Here is a 20,633-nt window from a genome sequence, read left to right on the forward strand (position 1 = left end):
CTCTTTCCTTACTGAACCCAGCACACAGACTAATTCAGGTTTTGCTTAAAAACAAAGCCAGGGAGAGCCCCTGAATGCTGTGTTTAGTAAGGACTGTCACATGTCCTCGTGGACCACCCCTCTGCTTCAAAGTGAACATAGACTTGCACGTTAGCTCAAGTATGTAGGTGTGAAAGCAGATAAAAATCTCTGGCCTTTTAGAGGCCAGTCATCAGAAATCCAGCTGAACTACAATTGCTACAGCTCCCCAGAGGAATGCTCCTCTCACTGGGTTAGTTCTGTGCCTCGTTGAGATGATGTCCTCCTGACAGCAGCCTAAAGTAGATGCCTTGGGAAGAGTATAAGACCAGGGCAAGCACGTATGAGTCTTTTCCTTAATGCCCTATAAACTGCCATCATTTTCAACTCAGGAATTTTCCTGAGTTGTGCATAGTTTTTCTTTAATTAGCGGCATTTGTGTATCTATCTTCCATGAATGTTTCCAGTTTCCTTCTGAACCCATGCAGATTTTTAGCATCTGCAATATCCTTCATCTGGGGTCCCACAGCCTCAATGACCTGCTGTGTGAAGAATCATCTCTTTTCCTTTATTTTGAAACTGGAACCTGATTTTTGATGAAAAGAGATGACTTTTTAATCAATTATTAGTTAGTGCATTGTTTGTCTGTATGAACAAAAAGTCCAAAATAAAGCAGAATATTTAGGGATTCTTTACCCACATTATTTTTCAACTGAGCGGAAAGTATTTTTGCACTAATTTGAATTTGAATTCTTATCTAAGTCCAAGATGACAAAATGCTTGAAAAGCAAAACCTATTGTGCGTAGAAACCAATTTTTAATGCAGTTTATATTCACAATGTGAACAGAAATAGCCAACTAAGGGGGTCTTTGAGAGTTCGCCCAGTAGTATTTGTTGGATAATTTATTGGTTGAGTTCAGTTCACATTGTATGAAATGTTATTAGCTGGACAGGTCTTGCTGTGTGTGAGAACAGACCTTGGTTTCACAATACTTTTTTAAACACATATAACATCTTTATCAGTCCTCCAGTTTCTACAGTTACATATTAGGAGGAATTTGCAGAGTGTTTTCTGCAGTGAGTCTGTGGATTTATAACTTTCTTCCTTAGGTGGGAAGGGGTTGGGACCTACCAGCAGCTGGGCTGGGATGGAAGGCTGTCTCCTAGGGTTGCAGGGGGCCACAGGAGTGTTGTGGGGTTTAATATTCCAGTGAGTGTCCAAAAGTGATTACAGTTTGGGAATCCTGTGCTGCATTTTACAGGGGTAGTCAGTATTTGAGTCATGGGTGAGAAACACATAGCAATGCCATCTTCCACTAAATGCTCTGCTCGCTCTCCCAACAATATCCCAAGTGATAGAGACTGCCAGCCCTTTTTTTGTATTCTTTTCATCCCATTTTTGTTTTGTAGAGGGCCTGCATAGACTTCGCCATAAGTGCCAAGCCACTGACCCGCTACATGCCTCAGAACAAGCAATCCTTTCAGTACAAGATGTGGAAATTTGTGGTGTCCCCTCCCTTTGAGTATTTTATCATGGTCATGATTGCACTCAATACCATTGTCCTAATGATGAAGGTTAGTGGGCTGTTACTGAATCTTTGCGATTTCGGGCTAGTAAATGCGGTGTTTGCTGGAGAGGCTTTGTACTCTCCACCTGAGAGCTGGGGGGGATCGGCAAGAGCAATCGCCACTTCTCACCTGCCTGGTGTCATTTATAGAGGCCTTGTGGGATTCCTTCAGTCCCCAAAAGGACGTGGTTTAGTTGAAATGAGATACTGCGAACAGTATTCCCCAGCATGGTCCTGATGTGGCTGGTACCCCTGTCAGCATATGGCCAGTGGGATGGGAACTGGGCTCTGCAGGTCTGGAGCTCCTGGCTTCCTGATGTGGAGCAGGGTCACTTCTTGGGGCTGTTTGACATCCAGACATTCCAGGAAAAGTACTCAAATTTGCAGCAGTGCCAAGCTTCTGGAACATGATCCACGGTGCCTAAGAGATGCAGATAGCTGGATATTGTGGATGAACTCCCCTCCTATCCTTCACAGTCAAGGGGTCACCATATTCTTAGGGTCTGCTGGAATGAAATACAGTTCTGCACTTGTCCTCTGGTTTTGAAAATGCCCTTCCTCCCTCCTGATCCATGCTCTGCTTACAGGGAGACATACACCAGCAACAGTCTCCCCATCCTGGGTGTATCCCCAGCCCCATTAAGACTGCACATGGGCAATGGTGTGCTTCTGGAGTGGCGTGTATAACTATGTTGTAACCCCAAGTCTTGCCTGAAGTGAGCACAAAGTCACTAAAATGGGCAAGAGTCTTGCAGTCAGGCAAGTCAGCTGGGAAGGTTTTATTCTGTAAGTGATCTTCCAGTAACGGCCTTTCTTCCATCCTGGTTTAGTTCTATGATGCTCCAGAAGCGTATGAAGAAATGTTGAAATGCCTGAATATTGTGTTTACATCCATGTTTTCAATGGAATGTGTGCTGAAGATCATTGCCTTTGGTGTGCTGGTATGTGCCTTCCTCGTTTACTTTCAACTGTTTCCTCCCTACATAAAGTGTTTGTATTTCATGATGCGCATTTAAAAACAAGCAAGCAAAAAAAAGCTTGTGTTGAAAAAAAAAAAAAATAACCCCTGGATCCCTCTATCCCCCTTGTGTTTCTATTTGGCAGAATTATTTCCGAGATGCCTGGAATGTCTTTGATTTTGTAACGGTGTTGGGAAGTATTACTGATATTTTAGTAACAGAGATTGCGGTAAGTACAGTTTGCTCAACTTGCTTCATTTACCAACAAAGCTGTGCCCTGTCAAGGCACTGCACCTTCTCCCTACCAGCCTGATTCCCTAGAGCTGCCTCTGGGACTCATCGTGTGATGATGTCCTTGGGTGACCTGGCAGCCTGTTTCCGTTAGCTCTGCTCTTTTCCTGGAGATGATCACGGCTGTCTGCCCCAAAGAGTTTCATGCAAAGAGCTGTGATGAGAACGACAGTGCTAGTGACTCTGCCAGGAAACAACGTCTTTTTCTCGTTCAGCAAACAACGCTAACCCCGAGCCGTTTTTGCCTATTAATGGAAAAATCCTGTTGAATTTAATAGAGGGAAAAGATCAAAAGGATTCTGGTGAAGACTGCTGTTTTGTAGTGTGAGGTGCTTCGCAGGGCACACACATATGTCTGTCCCTTGGGGCTCTGACCCAATCTTGGTCACGGGGCAGAGTGAAGGCAATAAGGAGGGAGGTGATGGGAATGTAGAAACAGCCAGAAACTCATTAGCCTGCACAGCCTGGGTTGGGGGAACATGGTGCATTTCTGTTATGCACACAAAAGATTTGCAGGGCAATTATGAAAACAAAGAAACAAGCAAACAACTTTACAGTGACTGCTCTCCCCCTGCTAATGAGTCCTGTAGATTACGAGAAGTGTATAAACTTGCCATTAAATTCTAGAGGATTTTTCCATAAGGGCAGCAAATGTCTGACTCAAGCCTTGACAGCCTGATATTATCCAATTTATAAATTGCTCCTTTTCCAATGCATGTTTTAGCTGATGATGCTGTATCTGTATGTGATGAATTTGAACTTTACCATAATTTTTTTCTCAGTCCCTGGGATTTGCTTACAGATTTGTTCTGTGTGTGCTAAGTACTATGCTCTCCAGACTTCTTTACAGGACATTCAGCTGGTGGTGAAGACCATATTAACATTTCTAACAAAGTGCATTATTACCTAACCTCCTCAGTACCAAAAAAGCACGCAGAACCTCAAAGTTTTACTCCCTGCACAGATGATGTTCATTGAACTGTTGTTGAATCCTATCTCTTAGACTTTGGATTACCTCTTGTTTTCAATGCACGGCTTACGGCCAGGGTAAAGCCACTCAGATCAAACACACGCTCTGCCTACCACTTTCTGAGTGCTTAGGAGATTTACTGCACTGTGGGCAGGTACTGGGCACTTCCCTCCATTCGCTCCATGCTGGGAGACACTTTCTTGCCAAACTCAGGCACGCAAACCTTTGCCTTGGTTTGGAGATTTGTGAAAACATTTTCAAGTCGGCCACAGAGATTGATGCTTCTCTTCTACCCCTCCTTCAACCACTTTTACTGGGAAGAAGCAGCACAGCCAACTCACAGGTGATAAGGGAGCCTCTGGTCTCTCAGAGGTTGCTGTCTTCTTTGGGAAGGTGTCTTCTTCACAACACCAAGCCCACACACCTCTTACTGAAATCCTCCTTTGTACAGCTATTTTGCAGGCAGAGAGCAGCTACTGGTGTTGCCCATTCCCTGCTTGGCTGGCAGCGGTCCCTGCGTGGTTAGCAAGCCATCGCCTCTCCCTCCAGCTCCCACAGGGGTGGCCCAGCCTTGGCAAGGGTGTCTGGCACCTGGGGAATTGGCTATGGACTGATCAGGTTGGGCAGGGATACGTCACTGGATTTAAGACAAAGCCCCAGCACCTCAGGGGCTGTATGTGCATGTGCTCAGATTTTTGGAAGCAGCTGCTGTCCCTTGGCACTACTGGCCAACTGGTCGGGGTAGGAGAGGTAGTGTGTAGGCAGGAGTTTCTCATCCCTCTCCTGATCTTTGGGCTGGAGAGTAACTGTGCTCCCAAACACCCTCCTGTGAGTTGTCAGACACTGATGCAGTAACCTCAAGGGTGCTGAGACAGCATCACCCTTCCACTCTGCAGTAGTTTCTCTGGTTTCCAGCACCAAAGATAGCAGCAATTCGGGGATGCCTTTGAAGAGTAGTATGATTTACCTCTAAAACCAGTCAGTAAGCTCCAATAGGGTTAAGGTGCTAAGGATCTATACAGCTTTCCATTATCCTCCCATGTGGTAATGGAGAGGCTTTTGGTTTATGAGTAACTAGATCTGTTAAGTCAAACCTTAGAGAGGACTTTCTCCATGTAGTTCAACAGCTTCCTCTGGCAGTGTGTCCAATACAAAGCTGCTCACAGACACGTCTTTCATAAAAAAGCTCTATGTCCCCCAGTCCAGCCCCTGACATCTAGGTCCTCTGTCTCTGTCCACAGACCTGTTTGAGCTTTGCTCTCTCTCAGTCTTCCCCTTCTGCAGCATTTCTGTGTAGCCATCGTGTCTCCTTTCCACATGCTTTCCTCTACAAACAGAGAGTGCCCAGAGGCACCACCCCCGCGACCTTCCTGCTAGACTTGTTTTCCAGAAATTCTTCCATACAGCTCCTCTCTGATCTCTCTCCAGCCCGTGCCCATCTGCAGCAGCACTCTTCCGCACGGAACGGCTTTTGTAGCCACCGGCATAGGCTTCCTCAGCTGCACACATCCGTCCCTCAGCCTCGCGCAGGGACGATGCGCTGAGAGTTCAAAGGCATCGTGCACAGCTTGGTGAAGAGCTGTTAGGAGCTTAGTTTGCTTAAGGGTGATGGTGATGCACAGGTCTCAGTCACCGCTTAATCACATGAGTGGGAGTTCGCAATGACACCCCAAAAATTACGTTTATAGCAGAACTCTTAATGGCAGCAAATAATGGCAGCTCTCAGGGTGCCTTTCATGGAGCAGTTCATTCTGCTTCACACAGTGGCATGTGGTGGAGGTGATCTTGTACCAGGCTCCCTACTGCCACGACAAGCCTTCCTCCCCTTGCAGTCCTCAGGACAGCCTGTGGGATGCAGGGTGGAAAACAAGCAGAAGGATCCAGCACTCTGCTCCGGTCCCTCTTTGTTGGCTCCACAAGAGGTTGCAGCACATGTTATTCTGACACATCAGGGGAAACCCAAGGGGTCCCAAACTGCCTGGGGAACTGTTTTGCTGCCTGCAAAGTGCCACAATGCAGGCACATCCTGGCAGAGTTACACTTGAAACCATCTTTGTCACATACAACCTTCTATTTTGTTTAACTGGAGTTGCACCAAAGTAATCTAAATTCTTCTGATGTTTAGAACCAATTAATAAAATTGTAGGAAAGGGCTGAAAAACCTGGTGCAGTGATAGCGAGCATGCTGTTTGCGAAGGCGGAGGTGAGGACCAGTGCCCTGTCTACAGAGGACAGGTCAGGCATGTGGCCCAAGTCTTCAACCCCACTGCCTCTGCCCAACACTCTTCGCCCTTTGTATTTCCCAGGAGGGTAAAGTAGTAAGAAGGCTCGGGACGAATGTCCACTCTGCACAAAACACCACAGAGAATGCTGAACCTCACTTCAACTTACTGCCTCGGTGCATGAAGGGGGGTGCAGCATCTCTCTGCACCACGTTGCAGAGCTGAGAGTAACCAAAGAGGAGAAACAGGTCTGGACTCGTCACAACTCGGAGCTGTGTCCGCAGCGGAGGATGCTCCCTTCTCTATTTGCCTTCCTTGGCTGATGGGCAGCTGCGGGGACAGTTGGGTGGCAGCCCCTTTTAGCCCTTCCCTGTGCACTCAACCCATTCACGCAGGAGGGTTTCTCAGGCTGAGGAGCCCAGGTGAGAGCCACAGCGTGAACCCGACTGTCAGCCTGCATCTCTCCCCAAAGCAGCCACCCCTGAAGTCCCGCAGCTCCCTGGGGAGAGGGGATGAATTCCAGGTGTGGCTTTGAGATCAGGCTCACAAATAGCTGCAGGAGCAGCACTGTTCTCCATGGTGATATTTTCCAGCTCTAAGTTCTTTCCAAAGTAAATAAACCTGCTCACCTGGGTGGTCTCATCTTGAGAGACTCGGCCTCCACCAGCCTTGCTGCATCGGTACTTTTAACCCACTGAAAAGTAAAGATAAAAGGAAAAGAAATGTGTTGATTAATTGTTTTATTTTAATTTTTTAGTCATGTCATGTGTAATTTACTTTGTGAATGGAATATATATATTTTTTTATTTCCTTAGGCAAAAACACGTATGTCAGTTTTTTTACCTTCTTAGTAACTGAGGTAAAATAGGTGACATTAAGGAGAAGGTGTCCTCACGGGCACGGGCCTCAGGAGGCCACATGGGTGTATGGCAAACTGACATCTATTTCTATGCCTGGAAATATAAAAAACATACTGAGAAGTGTTTGTGAATTGTCTCCCAATTTGCATTACAAAACGAAATGCAAATAACTACTGCACTGTCTGTGTTACCTTTAGGATCTCAATATCTGTTTTGGTTTGAAGCATTTTTTATTTATATAATTATCATAAAATAACACCCCCAAAAGCCCAACAGTTTTTTTTCCAGTGAAATTTTCAAAGTTTCCTTTTTTGCTTGTCCTGATTACTCATTTTCTCTTTTGTTTCCTGTTTTGTTCTTTATTTTCCTTATCTACCTGCTGAATCACGCCATCCAATCAACATACAATGCGAAAACCATGTCTCCGTCTGTATGTTGTGCACCTGCTGCTCAAAAAACTAAATTTGTAAATAATCTTGCAAATATCCATCCATGAAAACATCACATATAGGACACGGTTGGTTTCATTGAATTTAAACACTTATTTAAATTCTCTGCTTTTATTTTCCTCTCGTTTTTCTTTAATTTAATTCGTTTTGATGAGATTTCCGATTGCACTGGTGAAAAAGCCTCACTGCAGCGTGCCTCAAAACTGGCTTCTGTTCTGCATCTTCTTCCCCTTGGCTAATTGGTGACATGAAGCAAATGCAGTTACCAATAGCCTGTTCTCTGCTGTTTGTTACACCTGACAATGGTAAAGGGGAGACTGACACTTGCTTTATTTTGGTGGAAAATTGAATGAGAATAGAAGGGAAGGATGCTTCTGGATGACCTGGCCTAGAGAAGATTGGCATGCCTGGGAAACCCTTCATTTTGTAAGTGGTGGTACCAAATTCAGTTTTCAGAAAGCGGTTTTGTTTTCTGACGGTGAGATGCGTTGAGCTTTCTGCAAAGGGGAGCAGTACATTGAAGAGGACTGCCTTACAGCTATTTTAAGCCCATGGTTTACACTGTATTGTAAGGCAAAAAAATTGTTGAAGTGAGTACAGACTTGCTTCCCTCAGATCAAAAGAGAAGTTGTACGAAAGAGTGATTTTTATTCAATTTCTGTATTCATCATATAGAAGCATTTTGCCACCACAGTGGACACCGAGTCCCTGGATGCAAAAGTAAACATCTTAAGTAAAACGCATAAGCCATGTTATGAACAGGGCTGAAAAGTACTGGGAACCAGATTCAACTGGGAATTTAGTGCCTGATTCCGAAGATGCCTTTGGAAATACTGGCCTTTGTCTTTGGAAATCATAAATGAAGCAAAAGAGGATGAATAAAGAAAAATACAATCTAAAATATATATATATTCTTCCATTCTTAATTGTCTTGACTATGGTTAATAACACAAATGAGACCATAAGCTTGCCAAAAATATTTACTTGGCCACCTGACAACAGCTCTTGGATCTGTGTTAACATCTGGACTTCCTGTTGCACAGTTGCTGTTAAGAAACAAATCAGAGTGAATCTTCATGCCAGACTGCAGATAAGCTCCACACACGCTTCACGAGGGTCAGGGTAGGGAATTAGGAAGCAGCAAAGAAGGAGATGACAACGTGTAAGTTAAGAGTTTGCCTAGTGCGATCTGAGAAGGGAATCCTCTGCGTGTGCTGCAGTGGCTGGAACCATTACAGATGTGTGGGAGCTGTGAGGATGTCTCCAGAGACTTCGCCATCTGCATCCCTGGCCCAGGCAGCACAGAGAAGTGCTCTGGCATCAGCTGTGCACATGAAAATATACTGGGGGAAAAAGAAAAATCAGCTTATCTCCAAATTTTGGCCTTGTTGCTGTCCATGTTAAAGATTCAAATGCTCATCCTGATGTTTGTTAGGACTGCCGTCTCCAAAGCCACCTATGCAGAGCCAGTTAGATCTTTGGAGTACCAAGTTGTCCTCCAGAGCTGTCTTCTTCCTTCTGCTGCTGACGACGGGAGCCTACAGTGACTGCAGCAGAAGCACCCAAGTTGAAATGTAGTTCAGGAGACCTCTGGGCATCACACACACAAAAAAATTACACGTGTTCCTGGAACAGGATGAAAGGACATGACATGATGTGCCTCTACTGGCAGAGTCCCCACGACACAGACAAGTGTGGCAAAAATCTTCAGCCTCTTAAAATCAGCAAGGATTTTCCCCAAGCTTCAGAGGAAGCCAAGACTCCATGCAAGATTCAGAAACTCTTCTTCAGTACTGGCAATGCCACGGACATGTAAGTGGGAACCCAACCATTCCCTTGACAGTAGTTACTTAGCAGAACAGGTGAATTCTTGTTGATGCCACATGAAGAGAACTGCCAAAGCTTCCTGAGTGATCCCATTCTCTGCTTGCTCAGATTCCTCTTCCCACAGCTCTTTGCAACTTTGGTTGAGCCCTTTGTTTTGAGGACAGAAACCTAAAGTTTCAAGTCTGAGGGGTGGTTCTGCTACTGGGCTGCAGGAAGAAGCAGGGATGAGCAGCTCAGCTTCTGCCAGATTTATTAACGGCGGCATAACGTAACCTCCTTCACTAAATCCTGCAGAGCATGTCCAGCCATGGCATGAAAACCTCATATTCCCATTGCAGGTTTAAAAATCTGAAAACACTAAATCCACTGAAACATAGCTTTGTGCTAGCCACTGTGAAGAAAATTAACTCTATCCCAACTAAAACCAGCACCACTTTGCCACTGCTGTACAGGATGGAGCTCATCCTGCATCCCTGTGAACAGTGGGCACAGCTCCTGTGTTCGGGAGGAAGCCACTCTGCTGCTGAATATGCTGGACCAACAGATCCTGACAATCGCTGTGCACCTTATTCTTCATGGCTTTTCTACTTTTCAGTATGGAAAACACACTAAGAAAGGGTAAAAGATCAGGCTGCCCATGGTGGGACAGCAGTCAAGGCCAGTTTTTTATCCGTGATATCTGTCCTCCATCCTGCTTTGCAGTTTGCTCCAAGGATGCATCACTCGGCTGAGCTTTGGTCTCACTTTGATTGTGAGAAGCAGAGGCTGGGTGCCTTCAGTGCCCAGGCTCTCTCTTTTAGGAAAATAATGACAGGCTAGGGGGAAACGTCTTTCAAACATAATTTGCTAGTCCGCAGGTGGATCATAAAATCAAAGTTCTGGTGCCTTTTGTGAGCACTGGTCAGACTTTAGCTTCTGTGCAACAGAAAATCAAATATAAACCTGGAAGAAAAGACCTTGATAAGCCAGAAGATGGTCATATGTGTGTCATGTTACAGAGGTGGCTAAGTGGCAGGAGAATCGATACAAAACACCCCTATACACAAGAAATATCGCAGTGTGGAGTTTCCCCTTTAACTGCATGCAATCCTAATACCTGCCTGGACAGTCGAGGTGTCGAAGGACAGGTTTTCTGTGCGGTGTGCTGAGGGTTACACACGCAGAGCCCTTCCATCCTTCACAAGCGTGTGTAATTTTGCCTCCCTACGAACATCGCAGAGAGCGGTCCTTCGAACGGTCTGCGAATGTTGGTGACGCTGGATTTTCCTGGGTTGTAATTCCCCGTGGAGCTGAGGCTTTTGCTGCAGTTTAGGAAACGGCAGTGTGTGAGTCAAACAGGGAGGGTTTGGAGCTGGGGGGAAAAAAAATGTTATGGACTGTTTGTCCCTCCAAATCCCAGGGAGTTGGGGGTCATAGACATAACTGCACAGGTTGAGCCCCATTTCATACTGCATGTGCACAGGGATAGCCTGTGATAAGTGTGACCTTGCAGTCAGCACAGACCAAAGCTGATGCTAAGCATCTTGTCAGCTGTGATGTCCGAGATTAGAACAAAGTCTGAGCAAAACAATGTTCTTGCTGATAAGCTGCAGTAACGTGGGAAGAGGAAGGTAAGGCAGGGAGATGGATCCTGCAGACGCTGCGGGTGCTCCCTGGACGAGCGCTAAGCTTGTGCACAGGAAAGATCTGTCTTGAGCATTGCTCTGAGGGTAATAATTCGTCAGGCTTGCAGGCCTGATGCCCAAGTGCTGTGAACTTTACAGACAAGGTCTGATCCAGTTCCTGCTGGTGGGGAGACTTTGTGATTAAAGCGGGCTCTGGGTTAGACCTCTGCCCTGCCCCGAAACCTGCTCTGCAGCGGTACATCAGCCTGCACCGCAGCCAGCACAGGGAGCAGCCCGCTAAGGACCAGACTGCCACAGTCCAGCGCTGCCCCCCGGGTCTTACATGGCCCTTACCTGCTAAGGTGAGTTCAGCCAGTGTTTTGTCAAGAGAAGGTAGGCGATGTGAAAAATAAAACAGAAAGTAAATGCTAAGAGACAAGCGCTCCGTTTTGAGCACCTGTTTTACTGACCTTGAACAACCCAGGGGAATCCTCGCTTGTGCTTTGCCTGCCAGAGCTGCTCTCGGTTGCTGACTTGAACGAGCTCAGTGTTGTCTGCTCTTTCATTGAACATACCTGTGCTTTTCTCTTTTCTTTTTATTTGAGGATCGAGTCTGATATTCGGTCTGTGCCTAATTCTAAGCTGCTTGCGTTTTAACATGAGAGAAACCGAGTGCATGCCTGAGACTGATTTCTTGAACTCTTTGATGGGATTGGTGGAATGCAATGCTAATGGCTCCAAAACTGAGCTGGCATTTAAGTAAATGAATAGATCCAACAAGCCCCCCAAATTCAGCATGAGCTCTGTAGCCAAATGAGCAAGAAACGTGGGTCAGTTCAATATGACTGGGTGTCTTCTGGTAAAACAATAATACAGGGGAAAGACTATTTTTGCTCATCTTTACCAACTAGAGCTCCTTATGAGTATATTTTCCATTCCACTGCTTGATAGTTTAAAGTGGGATGCTTTCTCTCTTTAGCTAACTCAGTCAAATAAGTGGCTGTGAATTCACAAATAAGTGAATTGGAATCAGCATGGAAAGGGGGGAATATTTTTCATCTCCTTAAAATAGGAGGGCAAGAGGGATCTGGCTTTTGCATGTTTTGTTTTGGAAAGAACCCTCTCTAGATTAGCTCATTGGGGCCAAGAAACCTCCTTTCCCTGAAGAAAAAAAAAAAAAAAGGGATGTGGGGTGGGAAGAATCATTCAAAACAAATGGAAATCAGAATTTCCAGCAGTTCTTTGATCCACCTGCAAAGGCACATTTAATAATAATTTTAAAACTCAGCAGGTTCCTAAGGCACCCTCCTGCTGTTGAACGCTCAACCTCCCCAATTGATTTGCTGCCATTGATCCATCTTCCAAACAGTCTTGCTGGTGCCATTTCTCCTTGAGGAGCCGGTCCAGTCACATGTTATATTAACATTTAGAACCTCCAGGTTAGAAAACATCCTCATTCTTTCAAGGATGTTTTAACCTTCATTGGACAATGCCTTTCTTTGTTATGGTAGAGGTGATATACACAGTCCCTTGGAACTGTCTTGGCCTAAGTTCAATTCGTTGTAGAAAGCGAGCTGACCAAGACTTCAAAACAACCTCATTCTTTACAAAATGATAATATGGCACCATTGCCTCTCCCTGAGTCTTTAGGGGGAAAAAATCTGTCTTACTCAAAGAAAACAAGACCTCCATGGACAGCGTGAAAGGGCCTTTTCCATTTTTTATCATTGACCCAGTAGCAGAGGGGAGGGCTCTTGTGGAGAGGGATTTTCTCATACTTGCTGCATGTGGAGTGATCTGCACTGACGAATGTTTCTTTTGGAAGGTTTTCTGGTGGCCGATTTGCTGCTTAGATCGTGAAGCTGGTAATTTTAATTTCTTTTTTGCGGGCTGTGGTTTCTAATCGCGTTAATTTCTGAAGGACACAAAACCTTTACTTTCCGCAGGACAACTTCATCAACCTCAGCTTCCTGCGTCTCTTCAGGGCAGCGAGACTTATCAAGCTCCTTCGCCAGGGTTACACTATCCGCATCTTGCTCTGGACGTTTGTGCAGTCTTTCAAGGTGAGTGTTAGGCAGGGAAGAGGCGCGGGGAGGTGGTAACGCTCGGCACGTCTGTAGCATCCTCCGTTGAGTATCAGAGAGCTTCCCCTTGCCAAGGGAACGGCCTCTTTGCACCTCTACAGAGCAATTACATGAATATTAATTCTGCAGAAAAGCGAACTGATTTGTGCTGAACGTCCCCTGGACGCCGCGGGTGCTAAGCATTTTGGAAGATGAGTCTGAAAGCCGGACGGCTACTGATGCAGGCTCACAGCAAGCGTGCAGTGCTCAGGTTGCCCTTGAAACTACCGCAAAATCCCTATGGTAAAGTCTTGAGACTCGGGTATTTGCATAAGGAAACGGTAGTCTGACTAATACGTGCCTCCGTGCCTGCTATTTGTCTCAGTAAGTGTAAAGTTAAATTGCCTTCACCAGGTTTCAGTCTTGGTAGAATCTGATAGAGGCGAAACGCAAACCATTGCATTTTGGTAATGCAGTCTGGGAGGCTGTATAGCGCAGGGCTGTGTTTTTATGACATGGAGGATTACAAAAATGAGCTTTTGTTGAGACAGTTGCTTTGCCTGTTTTCCTTTACCCTTGCCCTTCCCTCCCAGCAAGCCTCAGCATCGTGGCAGCTGATGCGTTGTGGCACGGAGTGACTGGCCACAGGAGCTGGATATGGCACTTCTGAAATAAGTGATCCTCAAACAACTGCCTTACCGCAGTTTAGTTCTCAGTCCGTGCTTAGCTTCGAGATAGCTGTTTTTCAGCTCTAGATAAGAGCCTGCATGCCCCAAAGCTGGTTATTCCTAACAGCTCTCAGCTGGTTTGCAGCGCATTGCATGTGGCGGATGGCTCAGCAAGCATGGGGACCGAACCTCTGCCTTTGCACAGGGTCTCGCCGCCTTCTGGGCTGAGCTCTGAGGTCTGGAGGTGATAGCTTATGTCCTGGGAGCTGTCGCAAGCTCAGGAAACTTGTCTGCAGGTCAGTGCAATGTCAGGGTGCTTCCTGGAAGGTGTTATGGTGGCAACTGGTATTTAAGGACACGTAGCGCGGTGGGATGCAGAGCAACCCGTTTAGCTGCACTTTCAAGTACATCATGGTGTTTGAGTCAAAAGAATGCAGAGAGGTAATTTTAGGTGATAAAACTGGGGAGGGTGTGCTCTCTCCAAAAATGGAAAAGTTTTAAGAGAAGAAAAGCATTTCTCTCTGGCAGTTGGAGAGAGATGCTGGATGCTGCCCACGCCAGGCTGGGAGTGCTGGCCAGCCCTGTGCCAGCTGCGAGACAACCAGGATGGAGAACTGGTGTCAGCAGAGTGTGAATGTGGCTATTGCTCTGCACTGGAGCTGGTCAATAGGGAGGTTTCTAGTAGCCTTTTAGACTATAGAGGCAAGATGGGAACATAGCGATGGACTACAGGGGCAAGGAGGGTGGAGATGGGAAAGTAGGGATTGCTTCTTTCTACAAGCAACCTGGAGAACTACTGGCATCCACTCTGTGATCCCATGGCCAGGGGTGGGAGAGAGTGTTGTGTTACACTGTCCATCCCTTTGGGAGACACCGCACAGGCAGCTGCTGCTCTTGCATTCAGCTTCTGTGTTATGCTGTCACCCAGTCATCAAGCAGCTAATGGAAAGGGACTGTGATTTGGGGGTGCCTTAGATTTGTATGGACATATTTTCCTTGAGGGTGGATGGAGGTGGTGTTGCTGCTTCTCTTACCTTGTAACTCATGAGGGATCCTGCAGCCAGGAGAGCCTCTCTGAGAGGCTGAGATGTGGGGTCTGCAGGTATAGGTTGTTGCCACTCACTGGGCTGTGTAGTTTTGGCTGGATCTTGGGAGAGGGGCTCAGCCAAGGCCCTTTTCACTACAATCCCAACCCTTTCCAAGGTGTGTGTGCAGAGTGCTGCCATGAAGCAGAGCTGGGACAGTTCCCAGGCTGTGATGGGAGCTGCTTGGCCACCTCTCCCTATCCCTGAGCTTTCAGTCCTTGTCCCTTGTGCAGAGGTGTCTGGGAGAAACTGCATCAGCCCTTTGTTCCGTGTTTCCTACTGGGCTCCCTGTGGGCTGCACAACTCCCCTCCTGCTCCGAGCATCTCACAGTCTAGCCCTAGCACTTCTCATTTTTTTTTCAACTATTACTAATTAAGAGGCATTAATTACCCATTTGTTTAGCCTGAGTGGAAAGTAGCTATTACTCCCATCTTGGCTGACATAATTACATTGTAGCTTTCACTGATTCCTTGCTAAAACTCAGAATCTATTTGTCCTCCTGGGATTGCAATCTGTGCCTCTTTCAGAGCAGGAGCTTGTCTCTTGGATGTATGGGGTTTTTTTTTTCCTTGTATTAAATTTACAGCAAGGTCGTTAAAAATTAATGTTGGTGCAATTATGCATAGAAAGTGCCAGTGCCTGCCGGTGGCTCCAGTGCTCGCTGCAGAGCTGCTTACTGTGTTCCCAGCTTACTGCTTATCTGCTTGCAAGGGTGTGTAGCAGGCCCTTGGAAAGCCCAGACTGTTTGTGATCGATGAATACCTGGCTCCAGGGGTTTGTCTTCTGAAGGCTGACAGAATTGTTCATATTCTCTTCCCAGTTCCTTCCTCTGAAGGACAAATGCCACAAAACACAGTGCTGCCCAGGAATTAAATGCTCCCAGCTGATGCATTTGCTGTCATTAATACCGCCTTCTCCTTTTCCACAGGCCTTGCCTTATGTGTGTCTCCTCATTGCAATGCTTTTCTTCATCTATGCCATTATTGGCATGCAGGTAAAATTTAATACTTTAATACTGATGTAAGTAGCTGGTTCAGGGTACAAATGGGTTATTGCCAGTGCAGCAAAATCAACACCTGACTTACCGAACTTTTGCTTTGTCCCGTCAGGTAAATTAGAAGTGAAAACAAGGCCACTTTTTCTACCCTTTTTGCCAGGTCTCGTGTTGATTGTGGCCCTGGATGTACAGATATTTCGGGGAGAGCGTGGGCAGGCACGCTGGGTGACGAGCCTGTGGCACAGCATCTCCGGAGGTGGCGGTGGGCAGCCATGTCTCCCGTGGGCAGAGCGCGTCCCTGCCTCTGGTACAGGCACGTCAGGAGGCTGAGAGCAGGGAACAGCTCAGGCATTGCACATTTCTGAAAAGAAACAGGTTTCTTGGCCTGGGATGGAGCTGAACTGTGGTGTTGGAAAGGGTCTGTGTGAAGACGAGGCACATTAAACTGACTTTTTTCCCCATTTGTTCTCCACAACACATTTTTACCTCCATCTTCAGCACAGAAATTATTCTAGCTCTTGAGATCCCTTGAACCGGGACAAATTATTCTCCTGCCTTTTCTCCCAACTCCACTTGATCTACCTTTGCTGACAACATCCACACGAGGATGCATTTGGCCTGAATCGCTTGTTTTCTGTGGCAGGTATTTGGAAACATTGCACTAGATGATGAAACCTCCATTAATCGGCACAATAACTTCCGCACCTTCCTCCAGGCCCTGATGCTTCTGTTCAGGTAAGTAGAGTATAAAATACCGTAAGGCTTACATGTGAGCAATAAATAAGTCCTTGTTTTCTCATATGCCAGTTTAGCTGCTGAGACTTAGGCATCCTCTAAGGAAGGTATTTGGAGTAAAGCATCCGTTCCTGCTCCCTCCTCCTCGGCATTAAGGGTTGGCCTGGCACAGCTCTGAATATGACAGATCTGATTCCACACACCAGCATCTCCGCAAAGTGACACCCAGCACTGTGACACCCCACGTCAATTCAGGCAGAAGCTTAATATGACAGAAACCCCCTGGTTTAACTGATCAATGTGCTTCCTGTCATGAAGATGACTTTTTTTTTAAGTGAGAATTCCTTTAATTGGTCATTTTTGCATTACCCACAAGTTAACACTTCATGCATCAATGTTAACTCTGCATCAGAGTGAAAGTGTTTCCATCTGGGTTCATTCTGCCTGGAAATGAAGCGTTTTCAAATGAAGACAAAAAAAATCAATGAAATGACAGATTTTCATTTTCAGACCTGGAATAAATGAAGTGCAGGCCCTGCTCCAAATCGGGGCAGCTTGGGGAAGATTTTACTTATCTGGACATGTGCTGCAGAGACGCAGCGGTTAATAACTGCTCTGGCCCCACAAGCGCCTGCCAGCCGTGCCGAGCCTCGGTTCGTGGATTATGCAGCGCTTGTAACTGGATATCCAGCCTGGGATTTGGTTTGCATAGTTTCTGTGAAGCCAGACGGAAATGAAATTAGCCCTTCTAGCGCAGTATAATCACTCGACTTAAAACTCAGAATTTTAATAAAACCGGATGATTATTCAGTCCTGTGTCCAGACCTCTTGGTCATTTCCAGACCCATGCAGCAGCTGCACTGGGACAGAGTGGGCAGAGGCAGCAGGACTGCGATGGGGGAGTGGGTTTCTGCTCAAGGGAATGGGGCTGCAGGATGCAATGCCATCAGTGGGGGAATCTGTTGTACAATTCGGAGTAGCCTGGAACCTATTTCAGTTTACACTGAGCAGCAAGGTTTCTCAAAAACCAGGAGGAAGGTTTATGAGCTGGCTCTGTGTACGAATTGGCATGGCTGTGAACAACGCTGCAACAAGATGGGCTGCTCATGGCAATGTGGGTGCCCCTAAAAGCATCTGAGTGTGGTGCAGCAATTACAGAGGGAAAATCTGAGTTTACGTAGGAAGTCAGAGTAAGCGAACGTGAGGATCCTACAACTTCTGATCCATGTGTGCACATTGCAGGGGTGGTTTATTTTGAAGACAGACCCTCTGGGACCCCAAAGTTTTTCCTTTTGCCTATTTTTCTTCCTATAGTAGAAGTCAGAAGTGATGAGGGAAATTATGAAGAAAACCCAGGAGACTATCATAAAAAACCAGGACCAAGTCACTATGATCAGCCAGATCATCCTGGTATTTCTGTATCTGCCTGATAAAGGAAACAAGAGATTCAAGTGGAGAAGCCTGGATTCATTAGCCACCATCTCCATTGGGTTTACAGCCAGCACTAGAACAGAAATGTTAGCTGCTTCAAAAGGGAACAATCTGAACTCTGTTTATTTACCAATCTGGTTTTATCCTGTATAAAACCAATAAAGCTTAACCTACCTGAGCCTGTTCATTTTCTTTTACTCCCCTGCAACAGAGGGATATGTTCTTTCTCCTTTCTTCCTCATGTTAGCAGGCTGGTAGTTCAAATTCCTAACGTAAATACCGTCTCTCCACCTGGACACAACCTTCCACCTAATTAATATAGTTAATTGGGCACAGTAATACTGCAAGGTGGGTGTCCCCCGGGTCTGTAATGGGGAGGAGATTGTATAATCTCACCCTCTGCCCTCCCGTCTGCAGGAGTGCCACGGGCGAAGCCTGGCATGAGATCATGCTGTCGTGCCTGAGTAACAGAGCCTGCGACCCGCTCTCCGGCCTCACCAAAAATGAATGTGGCAGCGATTTTGCCTATTTCTACTTCGTGTCGTTCATCTTCCTGTGCTCCTTCCTGGTAAGTCGGTCCCAATCTCTCCTAAAACGGAGGTGCCGGTGTGATTTCCACTCCGCAGCCTTCCCTCCCCACCTTCTTGTTTTCCCCCTTCTCCCTAGTTATGATTTATACAACATTACAAGACAACTTCACTAAAACCCATTTATCATCCTGGTGATAAAATCCCTTTAATCCCCAAAAGTGATCATTTAGTCATTAGTTTAAAGGGAAGGGTTTTATCTTTCTTCTCACAGGGGTGTCTAATATTTGGAATTAAGCATTAATCTGTTTTGTCTTGATTTGTAACATGGTCCTTTGAAGAAGGGGATTGGGGAAGGCATGGTGTGAATGGCCAAGATAATGTTGGTTCAGAAGTGCTTGCAGCAGGCAGCTGGGAGCATCACATGTATTTGATGCCCTGTGTTCTGTTTTGTTTGTCAAATAAATGCAATTATTGTTTTCTTCTGCAATGGCACCAGGAAAGCTGCAGACATGAAAGCACACAGAGCTGTTACACTTGATCCGTGCCCATCATATGGGGCTGGGTCTAAGCTTTAATATGTGCCAGTGTCTTTCTCATCACTTGCATGCATAAAAAACTCACTGCTCTTGGGGCTTGGTTCACTTTCCTGCACCGCTGGGACAGAGGAATGGAAAACCAGGGACAGGGACCCAATTAAACTTCAAGCAGGAAGAGATGAAAGTCACAGCTCTGCAGTGTACCAAGAAGCAGTGTATCAAGCCTACATTCAGTTCCATGGGTTTTCTTTAAAATACAAGGTTTGATGCTTTGTGCAGCTAATCCTGCTATCATCAGAAGCCTTTAACCAGGAAAAAGAAGGGCACGTGGCAGCTTGATGCTGATTAGAGAGAGACCAACTTCAGTGGCCCCTACCGAGATCCTTTGTCTGACTGCTGTTACCCCTTTGACATCCCATAGTTTATTTCTTCTGCATATATCAAAACATGTGAAGTGCTGACAGCTTATACAAAGTTAATACACCATTTATTTCCTTCAGCACTCTGTATTTTAAAGCCAAATTTTTCCCTTGTACAAATCTCTAACCCAACGTCAGACATTCTCATTCTTATTTTCAAGTGTGTTATTGTTCCTAAAGCTTTTTCTTTAAAAAACAAAACAAAACAAAAACCACACAAACAACACCCTCTCCAGACTCACCCTCCCTGGCTTATATCAGCCATCCCACTCGAAATGCCGTAGCAGAATTGGAGGCTGGAGGACATCTGTGTAAAATAGAGCTTTGCAAGAGCTTTGTCCCTGTATCAGCGCTCCCAGAAAACACTGTGAAACCACAGCCTGGGCTTGCTGGCAGCGAGCGGGGAGAGCCCTCGCGAGGAGCAAAGGCAGGGAGGGCAGGTTCCAAAAATAGGCAGTGGAAAGCCAGGCAGCTGGATGGCTACGGGAAGGACTGTAAGTCATTCCTTAAAGTGCGTTCAGCACTTCTTTGCAATGAAACATGTGGTTCCCCACCAGCTATTAAAGCATTACAGAGCCTCAGCCTTGCCAGGAGGGCACGTTTTTATGGTTTGCTCGATGATGTTACACCATAGGTTGTGGGGGATTGTGGATAAAATGTATTGGGTTTTAAATGTTGTTTCTGGTTCTTTTTGGATGTCCAGCCTGACATAATTTTCCTCCTGTAATTTACACTGTTGAAAAATATAGATTGAGAATTTAAAGTATACAGGAACTTTAGAAACAGCTGTATGCAAGTGAGGGAAAACTGTACTGAGCCGTGGCTGGAGCTAGGAGGAATGGGAAGGGCTTGGGATCAAGCTGTCAGCAGTGTTGCTGCCTCTCGTTGTTCCGGGTGTGCTGCCTTACATGTGGGCTACCTGCAGCACAAGGGTGAGCCCTGCTGATGTGGTCGTATTCCTCTGAGCAGCTCATTGACAGCTGGGTTGGACAGTCCTGTCCAGGACCACCTGGTGCACCGCAGTGAGATGCCAGGGCTTCTCCTGGCTGTGTTGCACATGGACCCTGCAAACCTCCAGGAACCGGATGGCACCGAGTACTTGATTCCCCAAAGCCAGCACAGTAGTTGGATGCCGCGCTGGTTTGAGCTGGCAAGCCCTGAAGGGTTAGAGCCGCAGCAGTGAATGCACACGCGTTGCTGCAGAGGCAGAAGCTGTGTTTGGGGCTGAGCAGGGCTGGTGCGTGCTCAGCTCTGTGCTCCACTGCTTGCCCTCAGGAAGACCTTTCCATGGGTGGTGTAAGACACCCCATTGTCCTAGTGTAAGACATGGATACACTGGGGGATGAGTTCTGCTCCTTCTTTCTGTTGGGGTAGGTTCTTGTCGTGGTTTAACTCCGGC

General features: G+C 46.3%; 1 protein-coding gene across 1 annotated transcript; it reads left to right on the top strand.

Moving 5' to 3' along the window:
• Positions 1 to 1,429: 1,429 nt before the first annotated feature.
• LOC104509623 (voltage-dependent N-type calcium channel subunit alpha-1B) lies at positions 1,430 to 18,317 on the top strand (the record flags this gene model as incomplete). Its single annotated transcript, XM_010151619.1, has 7 exons — positions 1,430 to 1,594; positions 2,692 to 2,775; positions 7,401 to 7,406; positions 12,716 to 12,832; positions 15,515 to 15,580; positions 16,227 to 16,318; positions 18,167 to 18,317. Coding segments are annotated over 7 exons (681 nt in total), but the record flags the coding sequence as incomplete, so codon positions are not given.
• Between the last annotated feature and the right edge of the window lie 2,316 nt (positions 18,318 to 20,633).

The sequence above is a fragment of the Eurypyga helias genome, unplaced genomic scaffold (assembly GCF_000690775.1).
Source record: "Eurypyga helias isolate BGI_N326 unplaced genomic scaffold, ASM69077v1 Scaffold42785, whole genome shotgun sequence".
In the NCBI taxonomy this organism is placed as follows: domain Eukaryota; kingdom Metazoa; phylum Chordata; class Aves; order Eurypygiformes; family Eurypygidae; genus Eurypyga; species Eurypyga helias.